This window comes from Oreochromis niloticus, linkage group LG16 (genome assembly GCF_001858045.2).
Source record: "Oreochromis niloticus isolate F11D_XX linkage group LG16, O_niloticus_UMD_NMBU, whole genome shotgun sequence".
NCBI classification, from domain to species: Eukaryota; Metazoa; Chordata; class Actinopteri; order Cichliformes; family Cichlidae; genus Oreochromis; species Oreochromis niloticus.
In genome coordinates, this window is record NC_031987.2 from 34,547,216 (window position 1) to 34,569,462 (window position 22,247).

Consider the following 22,247-nt stretch of genomic DNA (forward strand, 5'->3'; position numbering starts at 1 on the left):
TTAATAATGACAGGGTTATCTCATCCTCAGCAGCTAAATTCATTAACTGCTGTCTAACCTCCACTGTCTGTAATTCAATCAGCACATGGACTCACCTCGTAGTCCACCTCCAGTGAGTGTCCTTCCCCTTTGGTTTGGAAGCGCTGTGTGTAGGAGTCCACTGTGAGGTTAACCTGCTTGTTGAAGCGCTCTATATGAACTGAGTGCCAGTGCTGGTCATCCAGCAGACTGCCCACAGTGACAGGAACACGATGGCTGCTGAACCTCGCTCTGCTATCATCTTTACAAACACAACGAGAAGACCAAGAAGACAGTGAGCAGAAACATCTCCAGTAATGAAGCTGTATTTGTGTATGTTAAAAAAAGTACATTGGTAAGTAGGCACTGCTTTTTTTTGTTTTCAAACTTATCTCAACAAAACCAAGCTGGTTCATACCTTTCAGTATGCTCAGTTGTTTGTTTGGAACAGCACTACTCTTCATATTCAGTGAGTTTATTATACATTCAGGTTTAGCCATTTGAAGACTTTCTGCTAAAAACAACTGGAAATGATAACTTAATCGTAAAGACATCCTCCAAAATATATCTCCTCTAAAGGCTCCATATCCCCTCGATCATACTCACTCTCTGTCTTCATCTCTAACAATGACACGTCAATGATCACAAGGACACTGGAAAAACAGAGCTCACCTAAGTTGAGGTAGAGGTCCAGTCTTCCTCTGTGAAGTTCTAGTGTGATGTAATCTCCTCTCTGCCCTTCTCCATGCAGTAGAACGCCCTCGGCCTGATGGCTTTTGAAGCGCAGAGAGATCACGTCCTTGACCGTCGACATGGACTTCTGGTTGAACCGATACAGCAATGAGCTTCTGCCGTCAAAGTCTGCCACGTATGACTCTACAAGAAAAGGATCAACTCTAAAATCAGTATTACGTCAGTGACTGTAAGTAAAGAACAATTAAAGTGTGTCTAATGACTATTTGGTTGTCTTAGCTCATGTGCATGTTGCAAATCACAGTGCAGATACTGTCATATTTTTAGCATAAACTGGACCTGAAAGACTCAGACAACTTGGTGGTTTAAAGGTTTTACTTAAAAAGTGGAATCGATACGACAGGCCATTAACTTGGGAATACATTTTCCCAACTGGTGCCAAGCAGGGAGGTCATCAGAGGATGTAAACAATGGCAAAAGAGGTATTAGACCTTTTTTTTTTTATATCATTTTAGCTTTGCTTCTGACACCTTGCTTGTTATTTTCCAGCAGCTTTGAACGGGCAGCAGACAGTTAAGCAGCTATCCAGAAAAAGAGCGAGTGGTTCATTGGAGTGTGGGCAGAAAACTGGAAGATAATGACTTTATTTAAGAAACGTGCAAGTTTGGGTGATTATCATGGATGCAGGTAACCTATTATTCTGTCCATTTCAAAAGGCGCATCAAAGGAATGTCCATCGATGGAAGCCAATTGTTCTGGTATGGAAACCCTATGCAGACAGGGTTCTCCTCCTGTCTGCAGGGTGGCAATTTTGTTCAGCAGTTCGAAGAAGAGCTGCCTGCTTCCATGCATATGTTGGCAAAGATAGTGTTAAACCGATGGCACAGTCACTGCCTTCCAGAATGGGGAACAATGGAAGCTTTAAGAGGCTTTAGAGGCTTTAGAAGAGCAGTGACCAGTTGCAGAGGAGGTAAATGTATTATGCAGATATTCTAACCAGGCCAAATGAGAGCTCCCGGACCATGAATCTGATAACATCATACACCATAGTGCTGTTTCTAGTTGCGTACGCCATTTGTCCATTAGATTAAGGATCAAACTAACTTTAGCTTGCAAAGATTTTTGAGACCTGAGAGACAAAGAGGGGACCTCCATTAAATGCCACAAGGAATGCCATAAAGCTGGAACACATGATTAACCAGTTTGGCTGTTTCAATGGAAGTAGGTGTTAGGTTGAAATTGTTACATGTTGCCATTATTGTACTTAAATTTGTAAGCCTTGGTTCAAACTGTATGATCAAAGACATTCTTCTCTTTTACTTCCTGCCCTTTATGGCATCACCTGTGCTTGTGCATGGTGAGACTGTTAAAAAAGGGGTTGAGCCATATACAGGGTGAGGGGAGATGACCCTTTGTGATCAGCAGGAAGTCACACAAATGCACCCACATCCACACACACTCACTCATGTCCACATACATACACACACATGGATCCACACACACACCCATGCTCGCACATGCATACACACACACACTCAGTGCCTGAGTTTTATGACACACCACAGGGGGTTTTTACAATGGGTGTTTGTGTAAACTGTGTGTCACACAATAAAAGGCTGCAGGGGAAGCTGTTTTTTTCGGGTGGTGTGAGACTGAGGGCAGAGGTGCTGCTCTGAGATCCTCCCCTTGCTAGCAAGTAAAAACTGGTTGAACTGTTTGTCTCGCTTTCTTCATGGGTGATAAGTCTCTGAACTACCAGGCCTGCTGAAGCGCAGACCCAACAGCAGATCTCTTAGAAATCTGTATATCATGGCTAGTATGACTTTGTTACATCTGATAGACGCGGGCCACAAAAAATCTGAGGTCTATAAGTGACAAAACGTTCCAAAGAGGAACAGTTGCAACAAAAAACCCAAGTTTGACGGTTCTCTGTTTAACAGTTATAGACGAATTTCAAAACTACCATTCATTGCTAAATGTTCTGGATGAATACAGCATTCTGGGTAAATTCCATTCGGCTTCCATAGAGCTCACTCTACTGAAACTGCACTTCTTGGACTGTCCAGTCATGTCTTGATGAGATGTGATGCAGGAGAATGCTGTTTTGCTGATGTTGGACTGACCTGTGCCTTTGATACTGTGGATCATCACATTTTGTTAGATAGGCTGAGGCACTGGATGGGTTCCTTTAAGCCCCAAGATGTTTCCAAACTACAGATTTTGCATAGGTGCATAAACTCCATTAGAGGTTGGATGACTGATAACTTTCTTCAACTTAATGAGGAGAAAACCAAAGTCCTTGTTTGTGCTCCTAAAAAATTTGTGCCCAAAGTTATGGAAAATTTAGGTCCTCTTGCTACATTTGCCAAATCCTCTACTAGGAATCTTGGAGTGGTTTTCAAAGATCTTTTAAATCAATACATCCCCAGCAGTTCCCCGAGGTCATGGGATCAGGGCTTGCTGGTTGTCCATCATACGAGGCTGCCACTAAAAGGTCACAGAGCTTTTGTAACTGTGGCCCCCAGACTCTGGAACTCACTTCCTTTGAGCCTGAGATCTGTGGACTCAGTCGTCTCTTTTAAAAAACAGCTAAAAACTCATCTTTTTAAACTTGCCTTTGGTTAATATTTGTTTTTATGTTTTAGCTTCTGTAAAGCACTTTGTGATTGTTATCGTGAAAGGTGCTATACAAATAAAATTTTACTTACTTTTACTTACTAACTGACCAACAAGTCGTTGAGTGCCAGTTTTACTCCTGGCACAGATAGTACTGTACAGGCTAAGATATATTCTATGGCACTGCAAGAGTGAGGAAGGATTTTGGTTCAGAAAAGCTGAAATCTGTGGAGCTTCAGGTTAATATTTTGGAAACCTGGACAGTACGTGATTATGAAGATAAACCAACTAAAAAGCAACTGGTACCTAGCCTCTCTTGGGTTCAGGCATTTGGCATTCTGCAAATAAAACATGTTTTTTAGTATGTGTCCACACAATAAAAAGCTATCTCAGCCCCATCCATCTAGTTCAACTGAACTCTTTCAGCACCAGAGAACAAAAATAGTAGGGTAAAGACCTCGAAGAATAGAGAGTAAATCCCAATTATCAGAGGACCCTCTATGAGCAAGTATTTGGCATCAGCAGAAACGAAACACTCCCTGTGATTGGTCAGGGTTGAGAGGAGGGAGAAATGACAAAAGACACACTGTGCAAAAGAGCCACAGAATAATAATAACTAATGATTAAAATGCTTTATAAACACATAAAAAGTTAAAAGAGGTAAATGTTTTTTGGAGTGCATCGAAGGAAAGGTTCAGGGTCGCTTAAACCTAACTTTAATAGCTGACAGGATGTCTGTCTCCCCAATCCAAACTGGGAGCTGGTTTCAAAGCTGCCTTCCTTTCTACTTAATACTAAATATTACAAGTAAGCCAGCAATCTGAAAGGAAACTGCTCTATCGGGGGTGATACGGTACTATGAGGTCTTTAAGATATGATAGGACCTGATTAATCAAGACCTTGTATGTGAGTACTTTATATAGGATTTTATATTTCATTGTAGATTTAACAGAGAACCACTAAAGAGAAACTAATATGAGAGCAATATAATTTGGATTTCTCTGTCCCTGTCAGTCCTTTTATTGCAGTATTGTGAAGGCTTTACATGAAGCTGTTAGAACAAGCTGATAAAAATTATCAGCTTGTTCTATTATATATAATAGTACAAATCTAGACGTAATGAACTTTAATGAACTGTTTTTAGCAGCACTCTATGACAGGATGTTCCTAATTTTAGGGATTGTAAGGAAGGAAATATTATTTTTCTGTTATTTTTATTATTTCCATTTATTATTTCATTTTTATTAATTCTATTTTTATTATTTTGTTATTACTGTTGCATCATAATCATATAACAAGCATTTGCATTGACGCATTTATTGAAGTATTGATATTGTATTCATAGGTTTAAACATATTGGCACCCAATTAATTAGTCTTTATTACAGGTCCAGTAAGAACCACTTTAAACTGTGGAGTTGAATCTATAACCCGAAATGCTTTTGAATCTATAATCTTAAATGTTTATATGCAGACTGCATTGTGAAAGAAAGTATACTCTGTGCCAAAATAAGACAGGAAATAAGACAGGAAACTACATGTTTGCAGGGCATGCTTTCTGCAGAAGTGAAACCGAAACCAAAGTCTGAGTGCAAGTTATTTTGAGCAGGTTATTTTGTATTATATTTTATTCATTTATATCTTTTGATTAAGCTTTCAGTAGAGCGAGCGTGGCTCAAGAGTTGAGAGTTCGCCTTGTAATCGGAAGGTTGCCAGTTCGAGCCCCGGCTTGGACAGTCTTGGTCGTTGTGTCCTTGGGCAAGACACTTCACCTGTTGCCTACTGGTGGTGGTCAGAGGGCCCGGTGGCGCCAGTGTCCGGCAGCCTCGCCTCTGTCAGTGCGCCTCAGGGTGGCTGTGGCTACAATGTAGCTTGCCATCACCAGTGTGTGAATGGGTGGATGACTGGATGTGTAAAGCGCTTTGGGGTCCTTAGGGACTAGTAAAGCGCTATACAAATACAGGCCATTTACCATTTCTTGATTAAAACATTTATTCAACATATTACATTTACAGTTCCAGTTAGGTTATTACATGTAAGGATGAGCCTCTGTTCTGGTGAAAGGTCAGAAGTGCAACGGGTGAGATGAGAGAGCATTCAAGGACGAGACACACATACAGTTAGTGGGTTCATTTATAGGTAAGAGTTTAATCATGTTTTGCTTGCAACTGCAAAGTGTGCCTGCAAAAGTACCGTTTATTGCAGAACGTAGGCCTGATGTTCCAGAGAGATAAGCGAGCATCCGGTGACAACAGGAAGACACCTGGGATGGACGAGGCGATGTTCTTTTCATTGTGTCACAAGTTGTCAAATAGAACATTTGTGGTTTTGAAACTAATGCATGTGACTGACGTAGAGAGGGCGTCAGTAAAAATATACCTCGACGGGATAAAACGAATGCTGTGTCGTTGTTAAGATGAGATCTGATGCTGTCTGCGTACAGTGTCCATCTCCCACGCTGCGTGTGTTTCATTAAAATCATTGTTTGACTCCACCTGACAGGGTCAGTGTGTTATTCCGATCACCCCCACCTCTCTGTCCTCAAAATGAACCTTAACATTTGGGGGCTCGTCCGGGATTGAGGGGGATAGTGTGTTTGGAGGTGTAGACGGAGTCGGACGGGCAGGCATTGGTCAGTGGTCGAAAGTGAGTGACAAGCCGGCACATCTAGAGGTAAGGCACCACCTGTTGAATTTCAAAGTGTGCCAGATTGGACATTACAAAATTGTGTAAATATAAGAAAGCATCCCTGCATATTTGATATGTAGGGACATAGCATGGTCAAAAATTACTCCAAGATTTCTCACATTGTTACTGGCTGCCAGGTAATAAAATGCAGAGTAAGTATGTGGTTAGCCACCATGTTTATAACGTTATTAGGACCAAATACAATAACCTCAGTTTTATTTTAGAAGCTGAAAATCAGAGGGCATACAGGTCATACTTTAATGCAGGGGTGGGGAACTCCAGGCCTCAAGGGTCGGTGTCCTGCAGGTTTTAGATGTCACCCTGGGTCAACACACCTGAATCAAATGATTAGTTTATTACCAGGCCTCTGGAGAACTTAAGACATGTTGAGGAGGTCATTTAGCCATTTGAATCAGCTGTGTTGGATCAAGGACACATCTAAAACTTGCAGGACACCAGCCCTCGAGGCCTGGAGTTCTCCCACCCCTGCTTTAAGCTATTCCTGCAATTTAACTCATTTGTGTTTGTCCTCATAGATAGACAAAACTGTGCATCATGGCTATCATGTGGGTATTATTTGCATAGTAATAGAAGTGTATGATATGCCATCTAATAATACTCCCTAAGGGAAGAATAATATAATGTAAATAGAATTGGCCCCAACGTAGGATCCTGTGGAACTCCATAATTAACCTTTGTGTGTGAAGGTTTCCCATTTACTTGAGTAAACTGGAGTCTACTAGATAGACATGATTCAAACCTTTACCACTGGGACCACTGTTACCTTCACCCTCTGCATCTTCTTGAGCTGTTCTCTGAAGCATTGGTACTTCTCCAGCTTCTTGTATTCCTTCTTCCTAATGTTGCTGTCATTTGGTATTGCTGCGTCTGTCACTGCAGCCATCTTCCTCTGCTTATCCACCACTACTATGTCTGGTTGGTTAGCCACCACCATTTTGTCCATCTGTATGTTGAAGTCCCACAGGATCTTAGCTCAGCCATTCGCCACCACCCTAGGGGGGGTCTCCCGAACATCGAGGACTGTCGTTGTCTCATCCTGGACTGTGGTACTGACACTCACTAGTACCCAGCCTCCTTCCTTCCACTTAGCATACAGTCTCAGGGTGCTGCCTTTGGGGTGAAACCCTCCATGCGTGGCCAGGAGGTTCCTGGTCTTGATGTCAGTGGCTTCTATCTCCTCCTTTGGTCAGCTTATTATCCCAGCAGGGTACCTGATCACGGGCAGGGCGTAGGTGTTGATGGCCCGGATCTTGTTCTTACCGTTCAGCTGACTCCTCAGGACTTGCCTGACCCTCTGCAGGTACTTGGTGGTTGCTGCTTTCCTGGCGGCCTCTAGGTAGTTTCCATTTGCCCGTGGGATCCCCAGGTACTTGTAGCTCTCCCTAACATCTGCAATGTTGCCTTCTGGTAGTTCGATCCCCTCAGTTCTGACTACTTTCCCTCTTTTTGTTATCATGCGGCTGAATGACATCCCAATGGCCTTGCTGTATATTCTGGTGGTGTGGTTCAGTGAATCGATGTCTCATACACTCTTGGCATACAGCTTGATGTCATCCATGTAGAGGAGGTACTTGACAAAATATACAGTCCCAATCAAAAGTTTAAGACATCTTGAAAAATGGCAAAAAATCACATTTTACATGGTTGGATCTTAACAAGGTTCTAAGAAGAGCTTCAACATGCAACAAGAAGAAATGGGAGATAGACAAAATATTTTTTGAGCAATTTATTGAAAACATTTAAACTGAAGCAGACTGTTTTATAGCTGATCTAAAGTTTAGGACCACACCTTCAAAAAATCCCATAAACCCCCCAACACAGAAATCAGACTTCCAAACATGAACTCAGTAATGAGAAGCTCCACCGTTATTGTTGATCACTTCAAAAATTTGTTGCGGCATGCTTGACACAAGCGTGTCCATTAAGATGAGTGGGAACATTTCTCCAAGTGGTGAAGATGGCCGCATGAAGGGCATCTACTCTCTGGAACTGTTTTCTTTTTTTGTAAACTTCCCTTGTGTCAATGGAAAATTGTACTTAGTAGTCAGTATAATCTTTTAATGATATAAGTTTCCATATATGCTTAGAGGTGTATCGATTGTGTAGTGATAGGATGTGTGATCTTTAGTAGGCTGCAAAAGGCTTTGTGTGCATTCCAGAGTGTTCTGACATTCACACCCACATCCTGGGAGCATGGGAGAGGTCATACCTTCTCTTATTGTTTTATGATAGGATAAACATATCTATGTCTGTTTTAGGCTAAGTGCATTTTGTTTAGATGAACTGTTGGACTTCCAGACCAGCAGGTTTAAGGAAGTCTTTATGGGGTCACACTCTGACCCCACACACACACACATACACACACACCCAATGATGTATAAATAAAGACCAGGGCAGTGGCACGGCGCAAGTCTCTGGACATCTCTGGACATAGCCAGCAGTTGTTTGATGCCCCTGCACCTCCTGAAGCTCCATTGTTCCACTGAAGGAAAAAGCACCCCCAGACCATTATGGCGCCCCCTCCACTGTGGCGTCTAGAAAACATCTCAAGTGGGACCTGCTTGTCATGCCAGTGATGTTGGAAATCATCAGGACCATGAAGGTTACATTTATTCTCATCAGAGAATAAAATTTTCTTCCACCTTTCAGTGTCCCATGTTTGGTGTTCTCCTGCAAAGTCCAAACAGTCAGATCTGTGGCATTCAAGGAGACAAGGCCTTTGAAGACGTTTTTTATTTTTGAAGCCCTTCAGTCTCAGATGGCTCCTGATGGTTATGGGGCTGCAGTTGGCACCAGTAAGTTGGCACCGGCCATAATTTGGGTCAAGGATTGTCCACTGTCTCGACAGACAGCCAATTGAATCCTCCGGCTTAGTGCTGGTGAAATATTTGTTGGGTCTTCCACTTGACCTTTTTGTTCCATAACCCTCTGGATCATTTAAGAAATTCCAAATGAGCTAGACAAGTACCAAGGGCTCAGAGAAGAGCTCGAGAAGATGTGGAGGGGTGAAGGTAACAGTGGTCCCAGTGGTAATCAGAGCACTAGGTGCAGTGACTCCCAATCTAGGCAAGTGGCTCAAACAGACCGCAGGAACAGCATCCGAGATCTCTGTCCAGAAGAGCGCAGTCCTAGGACCAGCTAATTACTGTGCAGGACCCTCAAGCTCCCAGGCCTCTGGTAGAGGACCTAGATCCTTCAACTTGGTGAAAAGTTGAAGTTAGTTTCCCCTGCCGGAGTCCAAATGATACAGGGTTGTGTGTAGCAGCTGTGATATGGCATGTGGAGTGGTTGTCCAACCATGCCTTCTGATTCAGAAATGTACAGATGATAGTTTTTTTTCCACTGTGTCATCCATTAGTTTCCCAGTGTATCCCACAGTCACTTCCGTAAATATGTCAATGTCATCAGACCTGTGCCGGAACATCTCCCAGTCTACGTCATTAAGCCCGTCCTACAGTGCAGCCACTGATTGGTCCGTCCAGTGTCCGATCTCCCTCGTGACTGGTGAAGTGTTTGATGCTGTGTGAGAGCCTTGTGTAGCTCCCACAAGGCAGTGTCCGAGTCTGCATGAGGCGAAATGTAGACTGTGCAGGCTATGACTGCGGAGAAAGATAGAAGGGGCGACATTTAATGATTAAAAGTTCCAGGTTGGGTGAGCCAGAGCACATAAGGGGAGAAATGCCAGGATTGTTGCACCAGTTTTTATTCACCATCAGGAGGCTGCAGTCCCGAATGTTTCTCTGGAACTTGACTCTGGCCCTGAGGTTGTCAAGCTTGTTCTCGAAGGATTGAACATTGGCTAGTAGGATACTTAGCAAGGGTGTGTGTAAACCCATAGCCTGTTCCTGATGCTGGCTCATTTCCCTCATGTCCTTCGCTTTGGGTCATGTCCTTTGTTCTCCCGCCGACGCTCCCTTGGCCAGGTTGGGTCCAGAGAAACACGATGAAATGTACGTATATTATGGACTGATAGAAATGAGAGTATCTCTGTTGTATTGTAAATGTGTAATTACAATAATGTCCATAATGCAAGATCAGGCAGATAACAACAGAAAATAGTAAAAATAAGAAAAATACGTTAAATTAGGGTCGGAGCATCCAGCACGGCAGCCGACCTCACCAGCATGATCATGATCATGGAGGGAGATTTTATGGAGGAGTTATGGAGGAGTGGTGGGAACTGGTATTGCTTTGACCCCACAGGACCTGGGCTTTTTTACTGTCATTGAGTTGAACATGAACTCCTCTTTATACTAAAGTATTCTAGTGTTAGATGTGAAGCCATCTGTCCAGCAGCTAAATAATATCGTGTAATGCCATGTTTTGTTCATCTGAACCTGGCAAGCAGCACATGGTTTCTGTTATTTTGGATACATAAAACCTTAGATCACTGACTCAGTGTCAGGAGAATAATGCACTTCTATAAAGAACCACAGACAATGATAAAGCATGCGACAAAGCAACCGGTGCCATTTGGCACAATTTATTATAATTTAATGTCACCACAATACACTAGAATAACCCATGCAATATATAAACTGCACAGTGAAGTTTCACACCATATTTCATAGAAGTAAAAACTGGTGGAAATAATAATATTAATAATAGTGATGTGATTCCACTGTAGTGAGCCCGTTCCAGAGATCTTGTCCTGTGTAGCTTTTGGAATCTCTAATTCCTTACTGCTACACTCATCCAATTTTAATGATTCAGAGTATTACAGTATGAAAAACTGCAGGAAATACAAAATGTCTGGTAAGGCGTTGGATCATCATGCCCCACATGAACAGCTTCCTGTGCAATGATTCTCTGAAGGTCTGCAGGAGGAAAGGAACATTTCTACAAAGACATACCATTAATTGGTGTTCTGATGATGGTAGTTACGGTTGTCTAAGACATCGATCTAAAATCTTCCATAGGTCTTGAACAAGGTTGAGATCCAGTGAAAAGGGAAAAAGGTAGACCTAAATTATGCAAGCAAAACGTGTGGCTTGGATCCAAAAGTGCATGTTTTCAGTTTACAAGGCATGCCGCTCCACCAGAACCACTTACCTGCAGGAGTCAAATCTTCAGATTTCAACTTTAATTTGTACTGTGCTGTATGAGGCAGTCACTTCTCCAACACTACTGTGAGGTGGTCGGGTATCATAAAACTATTCACCATGACCTGTTCTGATGGTGTTCCACTGTGCAGTAATTCACTGGCTCATCTAGTTAGTGCTGCTTCACAACGTGTGGGCGAGGTACACCAGTGAATCCCCATTACATGCTTTTTATTCAGTGACTGTTCAAGATATATAAAATGCACTGTGTTCATTTTTGCTTCTATTATAATCACAAGTTATTGCTTGCTTTGCTTTTAAAAGACTGTTGCTTTAACACAATGACTATATGTCAATAACACCAATAATAGACACGATGCCTTTTCTGTCCAGACGCTTTCATTAGTGTTTTCTTGGCATGAGATATTATAAGCTGATGCAGCTAAAAGCACCAAGTTTCACACCTTCTCCCAGGGGTGGTGCTGCCCTGATATCATACTTAGTGTGTGTTACAGGTTTAAATGTTACAGAGCGTTTGTCCCATAAAGCCCACATTGAGAGACACAACAACCTGAAAACTGTAAGATATTTGAACTCTTACAGATGTTTTGTTTGGCTTTATTTCCTTTCGTGGCCGTTCTTTAATGTTGCAGATGCAGAGAGTTTACGGTGGATCCGTATAAGTGCAGGACTGGGTTTGATGATACTTTGAAGTACTTCTTTGTTACCAGCGTTTTTGGGGCGTAGAACTGATTTTTATTCTATATGCAATTTCACAGCACTTATTTTCAAAGAAATACTCAATCTCATAGTGGAGGAGTGATGAAGTACAAATATTGCGTTACTGTCTGTAACAGAATGAAAGATGGACACAGCTACCGTCATGTCACCCATTGGTTTGTGAAGTCCTGTTTTGAAGCCACACAGTGACTGTATCCACCATCGCCATGTTGGTTGCAATAAACCAGATGGTCTCTCTGTTCCAGTGGAAGCTATCACTATCTGGCCTTCAGACAGAACAGAGGTTTAAGGTACTATCACACTGGCTTAAACTTTGTACTTTTATACCCTCCATTTGAAACCAAATATGTCTACGTCCTCTTCCCTATTTTATAATGAGCACTTTTGCTTTAGAGCATTTCAGGGAGTAATCTCACATCACTGCAATGATTTACACAGAAATGGAGAAAACACACTTACTGCTGCTTATTGCACACAAGGAGATTAAAAAGACTAACAAACATTTATACAACATTTATAGCACTTATGGGTTCGAGCAGTCCAGAATGGTGCATTGACAGGTCATCAGATGCTCTACTAATGCCAAGGTTTGTGGTTCGATTATTGGCTGCTCCAGTCTGCACGCCAAATATCCTCAGGCAAGATACTAAGTACCAAGTTGCTCTGCGCTGCGTCCATCGGAGTGTGAGTGTGTGCGAATGTTAGATAGAAAGCACTTACACAGAAAAAGCATAGAAAAAAGTGCTTGTACAATATGAATGTGTGATGTAAAGTGATTTGAGAGCTCAGATAGAGCAGAAAAGTGCTATATAAGAACCATTCCATTTACGATTTACTACTGCATTGGAGATCTCTGAGTGCTGCCTTCTCTCGCCCATTGGCAGGGCGAGGTATGTTTGTCTGGCTTTGTGATGACATTTATTCACATTCATGCATTCCAAAACCTCTTAATCCTAAACAAAAGGGCAAAACCTTATCACGAAACACATGCACATTCAGTCAATAGATCCACATAGTGGTCCTGTTTAAAAAACAGCGAGTCTGTCTTCATGTGGTGCATTTAAACCTTGGAAACTTCTGTAAATTTAAGCTACAAAAACATGGGACACTCCTCATTTTCTGAAAATGTGACAGGAAAGCCAAATTTGGAAAAAGAAATTTAAACTGTCAAACTTGTGAATAGAAGAACTAACATTGGCAGCAGACCAAAGCTGTACAGGGCAAAGGTTTAAATCATTGGTTTGTACACAGGTCCCAAAGCTCCATAAAGTGTTTTCACCTTTTTGAAACTACTGATGCTTTTAAAATGAAATAATTACAATGATGCTCCTTGTGCTAGTAAATACTCCAAGAATCCAGCATCATAAATTTTCCAGTATTTGTCTGAAGTGTCACCCTACGCTACAAAACCAAGTGTATAAATAAATGAATCGATACACGCAGTGCGACTAGAGAGGGCTGATGTGCAGACTTTGATACCATGAGATTAACTGCAGGCTGAGTCTTACTCACTGTAGGAGCACCCGTACACCTCCACCCTGAGGCCCATCCAGCCACTGGGGTTCCAGTCAAGAGGGACGAATCGCAGGAAGCGTGTTCTCACAGGGTGGGACAGCTTGTTCTGAACGATGGTCTCCGAGTTCCCATTCCCGACAAACCTCTGCGGGTGAGAGAAGACAGACTCTGGTTGAAACAATTCTGATGTGAATCATAGAGACAGCACGTGACCTCATATCTACTGTGAGGAATCAGATTTTCACCAGGACATAGCAACGTTCTTCTTTCACTGCACACTTCAAAAATAAAAAGAATAAAAATCTAAATCCCAGAGGAGCCCCGACAGCAACAAAGTGCTGACTAGGATAGACCAAGGGCAATATCTTCTTCCTATCCTTCAACATATTATTTGATGTAAAGTGATAAGAATCATTGGTGTTCTGTGTGAGACTGAGATAAAATGACCACTGAGGCAGCCAGGGGCAAAATAAGGGTTCTGATATTGTGTTTTCCCCCTGCAGAGCTAAAAACAAAAACCTCTCAGTGCCAATGTGATATGTCATTCTTCTTTTCCTCCCTCACGTTCAGCCTGCTCCAGACAACGCCAGGGGACACAAACAAGAACCGAGCGAGTGAAATATGGAGATCGAAACACAGACAAACAACTCCTCCTCTCAAATGACTGATCGTCAGCTTCGTCATAACCGATTCGAGACAGGTGACATATCAGATCAATAAGTACAACAAAGCACCAAAAAGACAGATCATTGACAGGGAGCTCCGGGCTTCTGCGGATAGTTGTGCACAATCAGACGAGCCAATCATTCGGCTTTCCACGACTACAGAGAAGCGCCGACCTGCACTACAAATGACCGTCCGACACTTACGGAGCGCCACACAGCAGAGGCGTCATTAAATACGCTGCGATGCTGCTTCGCAGTCGATAATCAAAACAGCGGTGAGAGGGTTCAGGCTGTTGTTGTGATTTATGCAACCGCTTTCTCATTTTGAGTCGTGCACCGAGGGGGGCCTCGTGGCTGAATGTTAAAGCAGGTACACGATTGGCTTATTTACACATGCGCGTAACTCACATCAGCACGAGAGGGATTAGCAAATGGAACTGGGGCTCACACATCTGGTAAAAGCAGATGTGTTACCTCAGCTTGGCACTGGAAGCTTCTGGAGGAAACAGAACAGCCACAAGAATGTATGTCAGTAAGATGCACACACTCGCACAACTTTGCTTTTCTAAACGCTTTCAGCTAGAAACATGAAACCATGTTCGGATGTTCTTTGTTTTATCAGGTGTGTTCATCACACAGCCATCATCATGTGAGGCTCTGAGCTGCAGAACACAGTTACACTGCATTCAACATCATTAGCTTCTGAAAGAATATGGATATCAAATATTTAGCATCACTTAATAAGGTATTCAATTCACTATTGACTACCCACTTATAACCATACAAGTAAGTATCACATACAGATTAATAGTTATAAGGCCTTCTTCAGAATTACCAGAGTAAGAAATTAAATTAAATTTTATGAACAGTCGCCTGTCAACATTATAAGGTAAAGACCTAAACTTCCAACAATCAGACAGTCCCCCTCGCACTTGGCAACAGTGGGAAGGAAAAGCTCCCTGTTAACAGGAAGAAACCAGAACCAGCTCATATAAGGGGAGCCATCTGCCATGAAGTACATTGTACTGTATCTTCTAATCACTTCTAACTACTGCTTATTAATGATAAATGAGAAAGTTGCTATGTATGAATAGTTTTGCTCTGCATGGGCCAGTATTGCAACTACAGTGATTTTTCCCTACATAACAGTTAATTATGAAATATTCTCATTCATTAGAGCCCAGCGATATATCAGCAGATAGCAGCCTGTCACAGATATATCAGTTTGATGAAGTTAGGCAGTAATATCCTACACACAAAAACACTCTCAGTGTTGTGTGGAGCACGTTTGTAGCATCACAGCTGAACAGACAGTGCTAAGGAATCAAAGCGGTGTCTTCACACTGAGCTCATAACTACTTATAATAATTGCTCTAGTAAACAATGACCCATCATCTCCTCTTATCAGTACATCACTGCTAACATGCTCCTCGTCATTTTGGGATTTCGGTTCTGTTTTCTTTTATAATCCTGTTTATTAAAAGGTGGGCCAATACCTGCAAACGCACCTTTAAACACTTTTCTTATGAGTTTGGGATCAGTCCGTTAGTTTGGGCCTCGGAGGTTTCATGGCAGCACGTGACTAACCCAGCCCAATACAGCCATCAGGTGTCCTCTCACTGGTTCCTGTGCCATCACTACTTTAGGTCCTTTTTCATTTTTGGTTTTACATCCAATCAAAGAATTATTCCACCCAGTAAAAACATTTCCTGTTGTCGGTGGCCTCATTGCTTTCTGTCTTCCATAATCAAGCTTTCCAAGAGTTTCCTTGTATTTTTGTTCTAAATTCATTTGTTGTATTTTCCTGGTTTCTTTAGCTCACATGGGCTTTGGAGCAACATAAGCCATCAGCTGTCATCCAGCTCTGCTTTAAACACACGGCATCACTTTATGGCATTTTTCTTTTTTTATAATTTAGTGCCAGTTCACAGTGACAGTCATCCTAAGATATGTTCTAAGACCTGCAATGTTACAGAAAAACATGATTCCCTGAGAGCGAGCACATGGAGAACAAACCAGGCATTTACACTGGAAGAAACAGCTTTATTTGTCCTAAACAAATGTCTCTGCACTGCATGATGCAATGCAGCTGTGAAACTCCCATATGGAGAATATAATTAAGACAATACACTCTGATTTAGACTGCATCCTACTCGTTCGAACCATTCATTAGCTTCGACAACAAGGCGCAGATGCACGTCAGCATGTCTCATTAGTATTCAAGAGAAACACAACAGTAAGAGCACCTCTGAGACCGTCCTGAGCTATGACGTTTGTGGTTTTCCACTCTTTAGAAAACCCGACCACGGAACATCCTGTGTGTTCCAGCTGGGAGATGAAGTCTCTGAATAAAGGCCTGAGGGTGCACAAAATTTTCCATAGGCCCAAAGCATCAAGGTCCACAAAACAGCCGTAACCCCACAGTGACTTCATTATTTCTATTTATGTTTCTGTCACTGTGGAACAGTCTCCCCCCCACTAATTAAGACTCTTTACTCTTCCTCTCCGGTGATGAGCTCCCCTGTGTCAGTTTTCCTTTTTGTTGCATACAGAACGGCACATACGATTGTTTTAATCAATTCACTGGAGGGAAAATCTTGCTGTTGGCGCTGAAGACGCTCGAGTATGCTCCAAAAGGTCACTACCAAGTTAAACAGCCTAAGGGAATGCATATTGAAGAGGAAGCTACGAGTACATAACCTTGCCATGAGCGAAAACACTATCGTGATCCCTGATTGCCAGGCAGAAGTCTCCTGACCTGGATCAGCAAACATCTTCCATATTTCCTGAGTATCTTAGCTCATAGCACAGAGTCTTCAAAATCACTGCATTAATTATAACATTTGATGGAAATCTCCCTTTTATGAGAAAATGAATGTAAGAGAGGTCGTATGAAAGGCAACATTGTTTAAACTCGACTTGCCAGAATGTGACTAACATGCAGCCTAGCCCACAGCCAGGGTTCTCCTGGTTATTCCAGTATATAATGGAGTCTTGCATGTTGGCTGAGAGTGGGTTCATTCTTCTAACCTGACGTGTTTCTCATGATGTGGCTTTTAGGAAACAATGTGTTAAAAAAAACTGTGCTTGGCATGACCTCAGCAAATACTGCAGGCCTGCTAGAGCTTCCAATACATAAATAAAAATAATCATTTTTCTAAGAAACATTTTAAGCATTTGTTTACACTCTGATTAGCCACCTGGAACAACTACTTTGCTAAATCCATTCGAATATTCATCAGTGCAGCTTCATTGTTCATTTGTCAAAACATTCTTTCATTTCATTTTCAAGATCCAGCCAAGGTCCAGCGAGTACTTGGAGGATATGGGCCAGGACTAAACCTAAGTGGAAAATTACCACATTCTAAGCTGTTGTTCCTGAGAGTAATTAGAGTATTCAGGTGGTTCATGTTTACCTGCCTGTTCTATTAACAGAGTTCTGCCCAGATTTGTTCATATGTAATAAACAAAAGTCCTGTGAATCAGCCTGTGAGACCTGCTGCCTTCTTAGAAAAAAGCAAATTATTAGCAGAAAATGAGTCTTCAGCATTCATGCAAACACATTTTAATCCCTATTAGATTCCCATCTACCTGAACCGCTAACTTGCAAGAAAATTAATGCGTAAATTCCCCCCTTAAGGAGGAGAATTTGTTTCACACATTTATTCAGAGCTGCATTAAAAAGAGATTTTTAAATAAGGCTTTGCAAGGATAATGAAGGATAATGTGGACTCCCTGCTGGAATATATTCCTTTTCCCACCTTTGAATATTTGCAAAAACCATGCAGCTAATTTACTGAGGAGCAGAATGCAAATATCACAGGGATTTAGGTTAAAGCAGGACTTTAAACGGGGGTGTATCACTTTTACATTACATGTGCCAACAAGAACAAAGCTAATTTTTAACAGAAGCAAAAAAGAGTAGGCACGTGTGAGCGCGCTGCTGTTTTTGTGTTACAGCACGTGACTAAAAAGGCCAAAAAGCTCCAGCAGACAGAAGTCATTTTCACAGATTTTCTCCTCTGGCTTGTGCTAATTGGGTTATTATCAGCTCTTAGAAGAAGCAGGCTTTTCTCAGAACACTCCTCAGACAGGAGACTGACAGGACCAGATGGTGGTGTCATCACTCTTACTGAGGTTCACAGAAGAAAACAAGAAAGCGGATCATTAAAGACAAACCAACTTAAACAAAGGGGGAACCAAACTTTTGACTTTTGGCTGTTTGTGTAGTGCTCCTTCATGACTACACAGGGTTAATAACAGTGCTGACATTTTGGCCTAATTCATTGTTCTCTAACATTTCCTTCTAGAGGACCATTTCATTGTAGGACACCTTTTAGCATGACATCACAGGATAGCAATGACAGGCGGACTGTAGCAGCGCCTGTCAGTTTCTACACTGTCACGCCTCGGGTTTGACAGTCTGCTCTTTATGACTTTCTTTCTGAACCATATTTGGACAAAGGGGCACAGGTTGGTCACTGTAAGGTCAAACTGCAACAGCTGTGTTATCATAGACTGACTGATTCTGGGTCACAAAATACTGTATTAACACCTGTTTGGATCCAGACGGGATCACCACTGGAAGATGAACCTAGCATCAAAATGTCGGTAAGACCCCATGTCTTATTTTGACCAGCGATATGCTGATGTGACCTGTGAAAGTTTGTCTGTTTCACAGAATTGAATGATCAAAACAAAGAAAGAATAACAGATATGAGAAGCTTAGCAGGCAGCTAACAGCTGCAGCTGTACGCGTCATCATCAACCAAAGCACAACGTGGTCACATCTTTGAACATAATAACTTTAAGCTTTAATAGAAAAGTTACCACTTAGACAGAACTGTTTTCATGAAGGAAGAAATTAGCTGAGTCTTGTACCAGAGCAGCCTAGCATGCTGCTGATATACAGGGAGTGCAGAATTATTAGGCAAATGAGTATTTTGTCCACATCATCCTCTTCATGCATGTTGTCTTACTCCAAGCTGTATAGGCTCGAAAGCCTACTACCAATTAAGCATATTAGGTGATGTGCATCTCTGTAATGAGAAGGGGTGTGGTCTAATGACATCAACACCCTATATCAGGTGTGCATAATTATTAGGCAACTTCCTTTCCTTTGGCAAAATGGGTCAAAAGAAGGACTTGACAGGCTCAGAAAAGTCAAAAATAGTGAGATATCTTGCAGAGGGATGCAGCAGTCTTAAAATTGCAAAGCTTCTGAAGCGTGATCATCGAACAATCAAGCGTTTCATTCAAAATAGTCAACAGGGTCGCAAGAAGCGTGTGGAAAAACCAAGGCGCAAAATAACTGCCCATGAACTGAGAAAAGTCAAGCGTGCAGCTGCCAAGATGCCACTTGCCACCAGTTTGGCCATATTTCAGAGCTGCAACATCACTGGAGGGCCCAAAAGCACAAGGTGTGCAATACTCAGAGACATGGCCAAGGTAAGAAAGGCTGAAAGACGACCACCACTGAACAAGACACACAAGCTGAAACGTCAAGACTGGGCCAAGAAATATCTCAAGACTGATTTTTCTAAGGTTTTATGGACTGATGAAATGAGAGTGAGTCTTGATGGGCCAGATGGATGGGCCCGTGGCTGGATTGGTAAAGGGCAGAGAGCTCCAGTCCCACTCAGACGCCAGCAAGGTGGAGGTGGAGTACTGGTTTGGGCTGGTATCATCAAAGATGAGCTTGTGGGGCCTTTTCAGGTTGAGGATGGAGTCAAGCTCAACTCCCAGTCCTACTGCCAGTTTCTGGAAGACACCTTCTTCAAGCAGTGGTACAGGAAGAAGTCTGCATCCTTCAAGAAAAACATGATTTTCATGCAGGACAATGCTCCATCACACGCGTCCAAGTACTCCACAGCGTGGCTGGCAAGAAAGGGTATAAAAGAAGAAAAACTAATGACATGGCCTCCTTGTTCACCTGATCTGAACCCCATTGAGAACCTGTGGTCCATCATCAAATGTGAGATTTACAAGGAGGGAAAACAGTACACCTCTCTGAACAGTGTCTGGGAGGCTGTGGTTGCTGCTGCACGCAATGTTGATGGTGAACAGATCAAAACACTGACAGGATCCATGGATGGCAGGCTTTTGAGTGTCCTTGCAAAGAAAGGTGGCTATATTGGTCGCTGATTTGTTTTGGTTTTGTTTTTGAATGTCAGAAATGTATATTTGTGAATGTGGAGATGTTATATTGGTTTCACTGGTAAAAATAAATCATTGAAATGGGTATATATTTGTTTTTTGTTACGTTGCCTAATAATTATGCACAGTAATAGTCACCTGCACACACAGATATCCCCCTAAAATAGCTCAAACTAAAAACTACTTCCAAAAACATTCAGCTTTGATATTAATGAGTTTTTTGGGTTCATTGAGAACATGGTTGTTGTTCAATAATTAAATTATTCCTCAAAAATACAACTTGCCTAATAATTCTGCACTCCCTGTATATCAACATATATATAAAAACAAAAACAGCCAGCAGACTTGTGAGAAGAACGGCCAGCCTTTAGCCCACGGTTTTTCTAATTCTTCTATGAAGTTAATTTGGCTGAGAGCTAGCAGTCATCCCAACAGCTGCTGCTCACTCATTAGTTCAGCTCGGTTCAGTTTCTGACAGTAAGCTGTTACCTCTGAGCTTCCAGACGGATGTGAGTTGGTATCTGCCAAAAGGTCTCGGTGAAAGCTGCAGTTAGTCAGCCTGGGTGAAAATTTCATCAGAGGCTGTAGACAAATTGGCTGCTAATCACTGCTATTCATCCTTCATACGGATGCTGAAAAGGAGCTGGGAGTGTCTGCGCGAGTCTGCATTTAATACACATCAGCAAATATAAAGGCTATTCATGCCTGGTTCAAACGCCTGCCAAGTTTCAGAGGATGTCGTCTGTTTTGGCTGCTGTGGTAGACTACGGCGCTGCATGCCCGGGTTGAGTGCTATTTGGATCTCTGAAATTTTGAAAGGAATTCAGCACCTCCATTTCCTCTTTCATGAGTCAGTTATAAAGAGTGATAGCTGCAGGTCATGTCAGTAATGTTTATGCATATTGCCTTGTCTTCTCACTGCACAGCAGCTTCTCCCCATTTTTCCTGGCACAATGAGATGAGAAGTGACAGCGAGTGGAAAAAGCTGTGTGCTGTTTAAGAGCATATTGCACATCACTCTGAACTACACCATATGTGATATTATTTTTCAGGAACTGTGAACTTCTTTTTCCTTTTTCAGCACTAATTAAAAACTGAGTTGTGTTGTTTTGTTCTTCTTCACATCAACAAATGAATCTTCCCATAAAGTTTGCAGCGGCTTTTTCCAAAGGGTACATTTAATCTACGGCGTTAAGTCTCAGTAACAGCACAATAAGCTTCTTCTTTAGGGGACAATAAAACAGGCTAATTTCAGAGTTTAAGTACTATTTGTTCCATAATGAAGAGTTAAAAGCTGTTTAGGCTGTTTGTTGTAATAATTTTGACACTTTCTTTAATGTGGATCTGATCAGTTTGTCTTCCTGTTTCCATCATATGTAATGTTCTCATCTAAATCCTCATTTTCAGATAGTTTTCATAAAGAATGAACAGTATTCCTACTTTGGTTATCTCAGGTAGATGCTATATATGTAATTATACAGTAGACAAACTGAGGGTCTAAACAAAGCCCATGAACTAGATAAGACAGGATTAGTTGCTAAACTATGAATCAAACAAAGGTGCTCTACTACAGTCTAAGAGTAGAAAACGGGAGGTTTGTGTAGAAATCTCTATTCAATCATAAATGTAAAGACTTTTTTCTAGAAATAAAGACATCACAGAAATCCACTGTGAGTAGCTTATAATACTTTTTACTGACTTACAATTGAAACAAGATGGAGAACGTTCCCAATAATTGGTGCTCTTTAGCTTGCACTCACAGTACTCTGGAGGGTTTTTTCAGAGGGTTAACACCTGTAATGACACCGATCTCAGAGGGTTGATGACATGGAATTTATTGGTTGTTATTTGTTATTGTTATAGTGCATCTTTTGATTTGTCTCCCTATAACCAACCAAAAACAGTCATGGCAGATGGCTGGCCCTCATTCAGCCTGGTTCTGCCAGGTTTCTTCCTGTTTAAAGGGAGTTTTTCCTTCCTACTGTTGCCAAGTGCTTGAAGGTTGTCTGATTACTGGGATTACTGGCATTTTCTCTATATTAGTTCACAGATGATACCACCGTGGTGGGGCTCATCTCTGGGGGTGATGAGAC

General features: G+C 41.9%; 1 protein-coding gene across 1 annotated transcript in view; it reads right to left on the reverse strand.

Annotated features, from left to right (window-relative positions):
- Positions 1-22,247, reverse strand: part of cntnap5a (contactin associated protein family member 5a) — a 125,343-nt gene that overhangs the window by 65,009 nt on the left and 38,087 nt on the right. The window contains exons 4-6 of the mRNA XM_005475153.4: positions 13,331-13,478; positions 691-894; positions 96-280 (exon numbers count right to left, since the gene is read on the reverse strand). Of these exons, the coding sequence (XP_005475210.1) occupies positions 96-280; positions 691-894; positions 13,331-13,478 (537 nt within the window). The remainder of the gene's footprint in view (positions 1-95; positions 281-690; positions 895-13,330; positions 13,479-22,247) is intronic.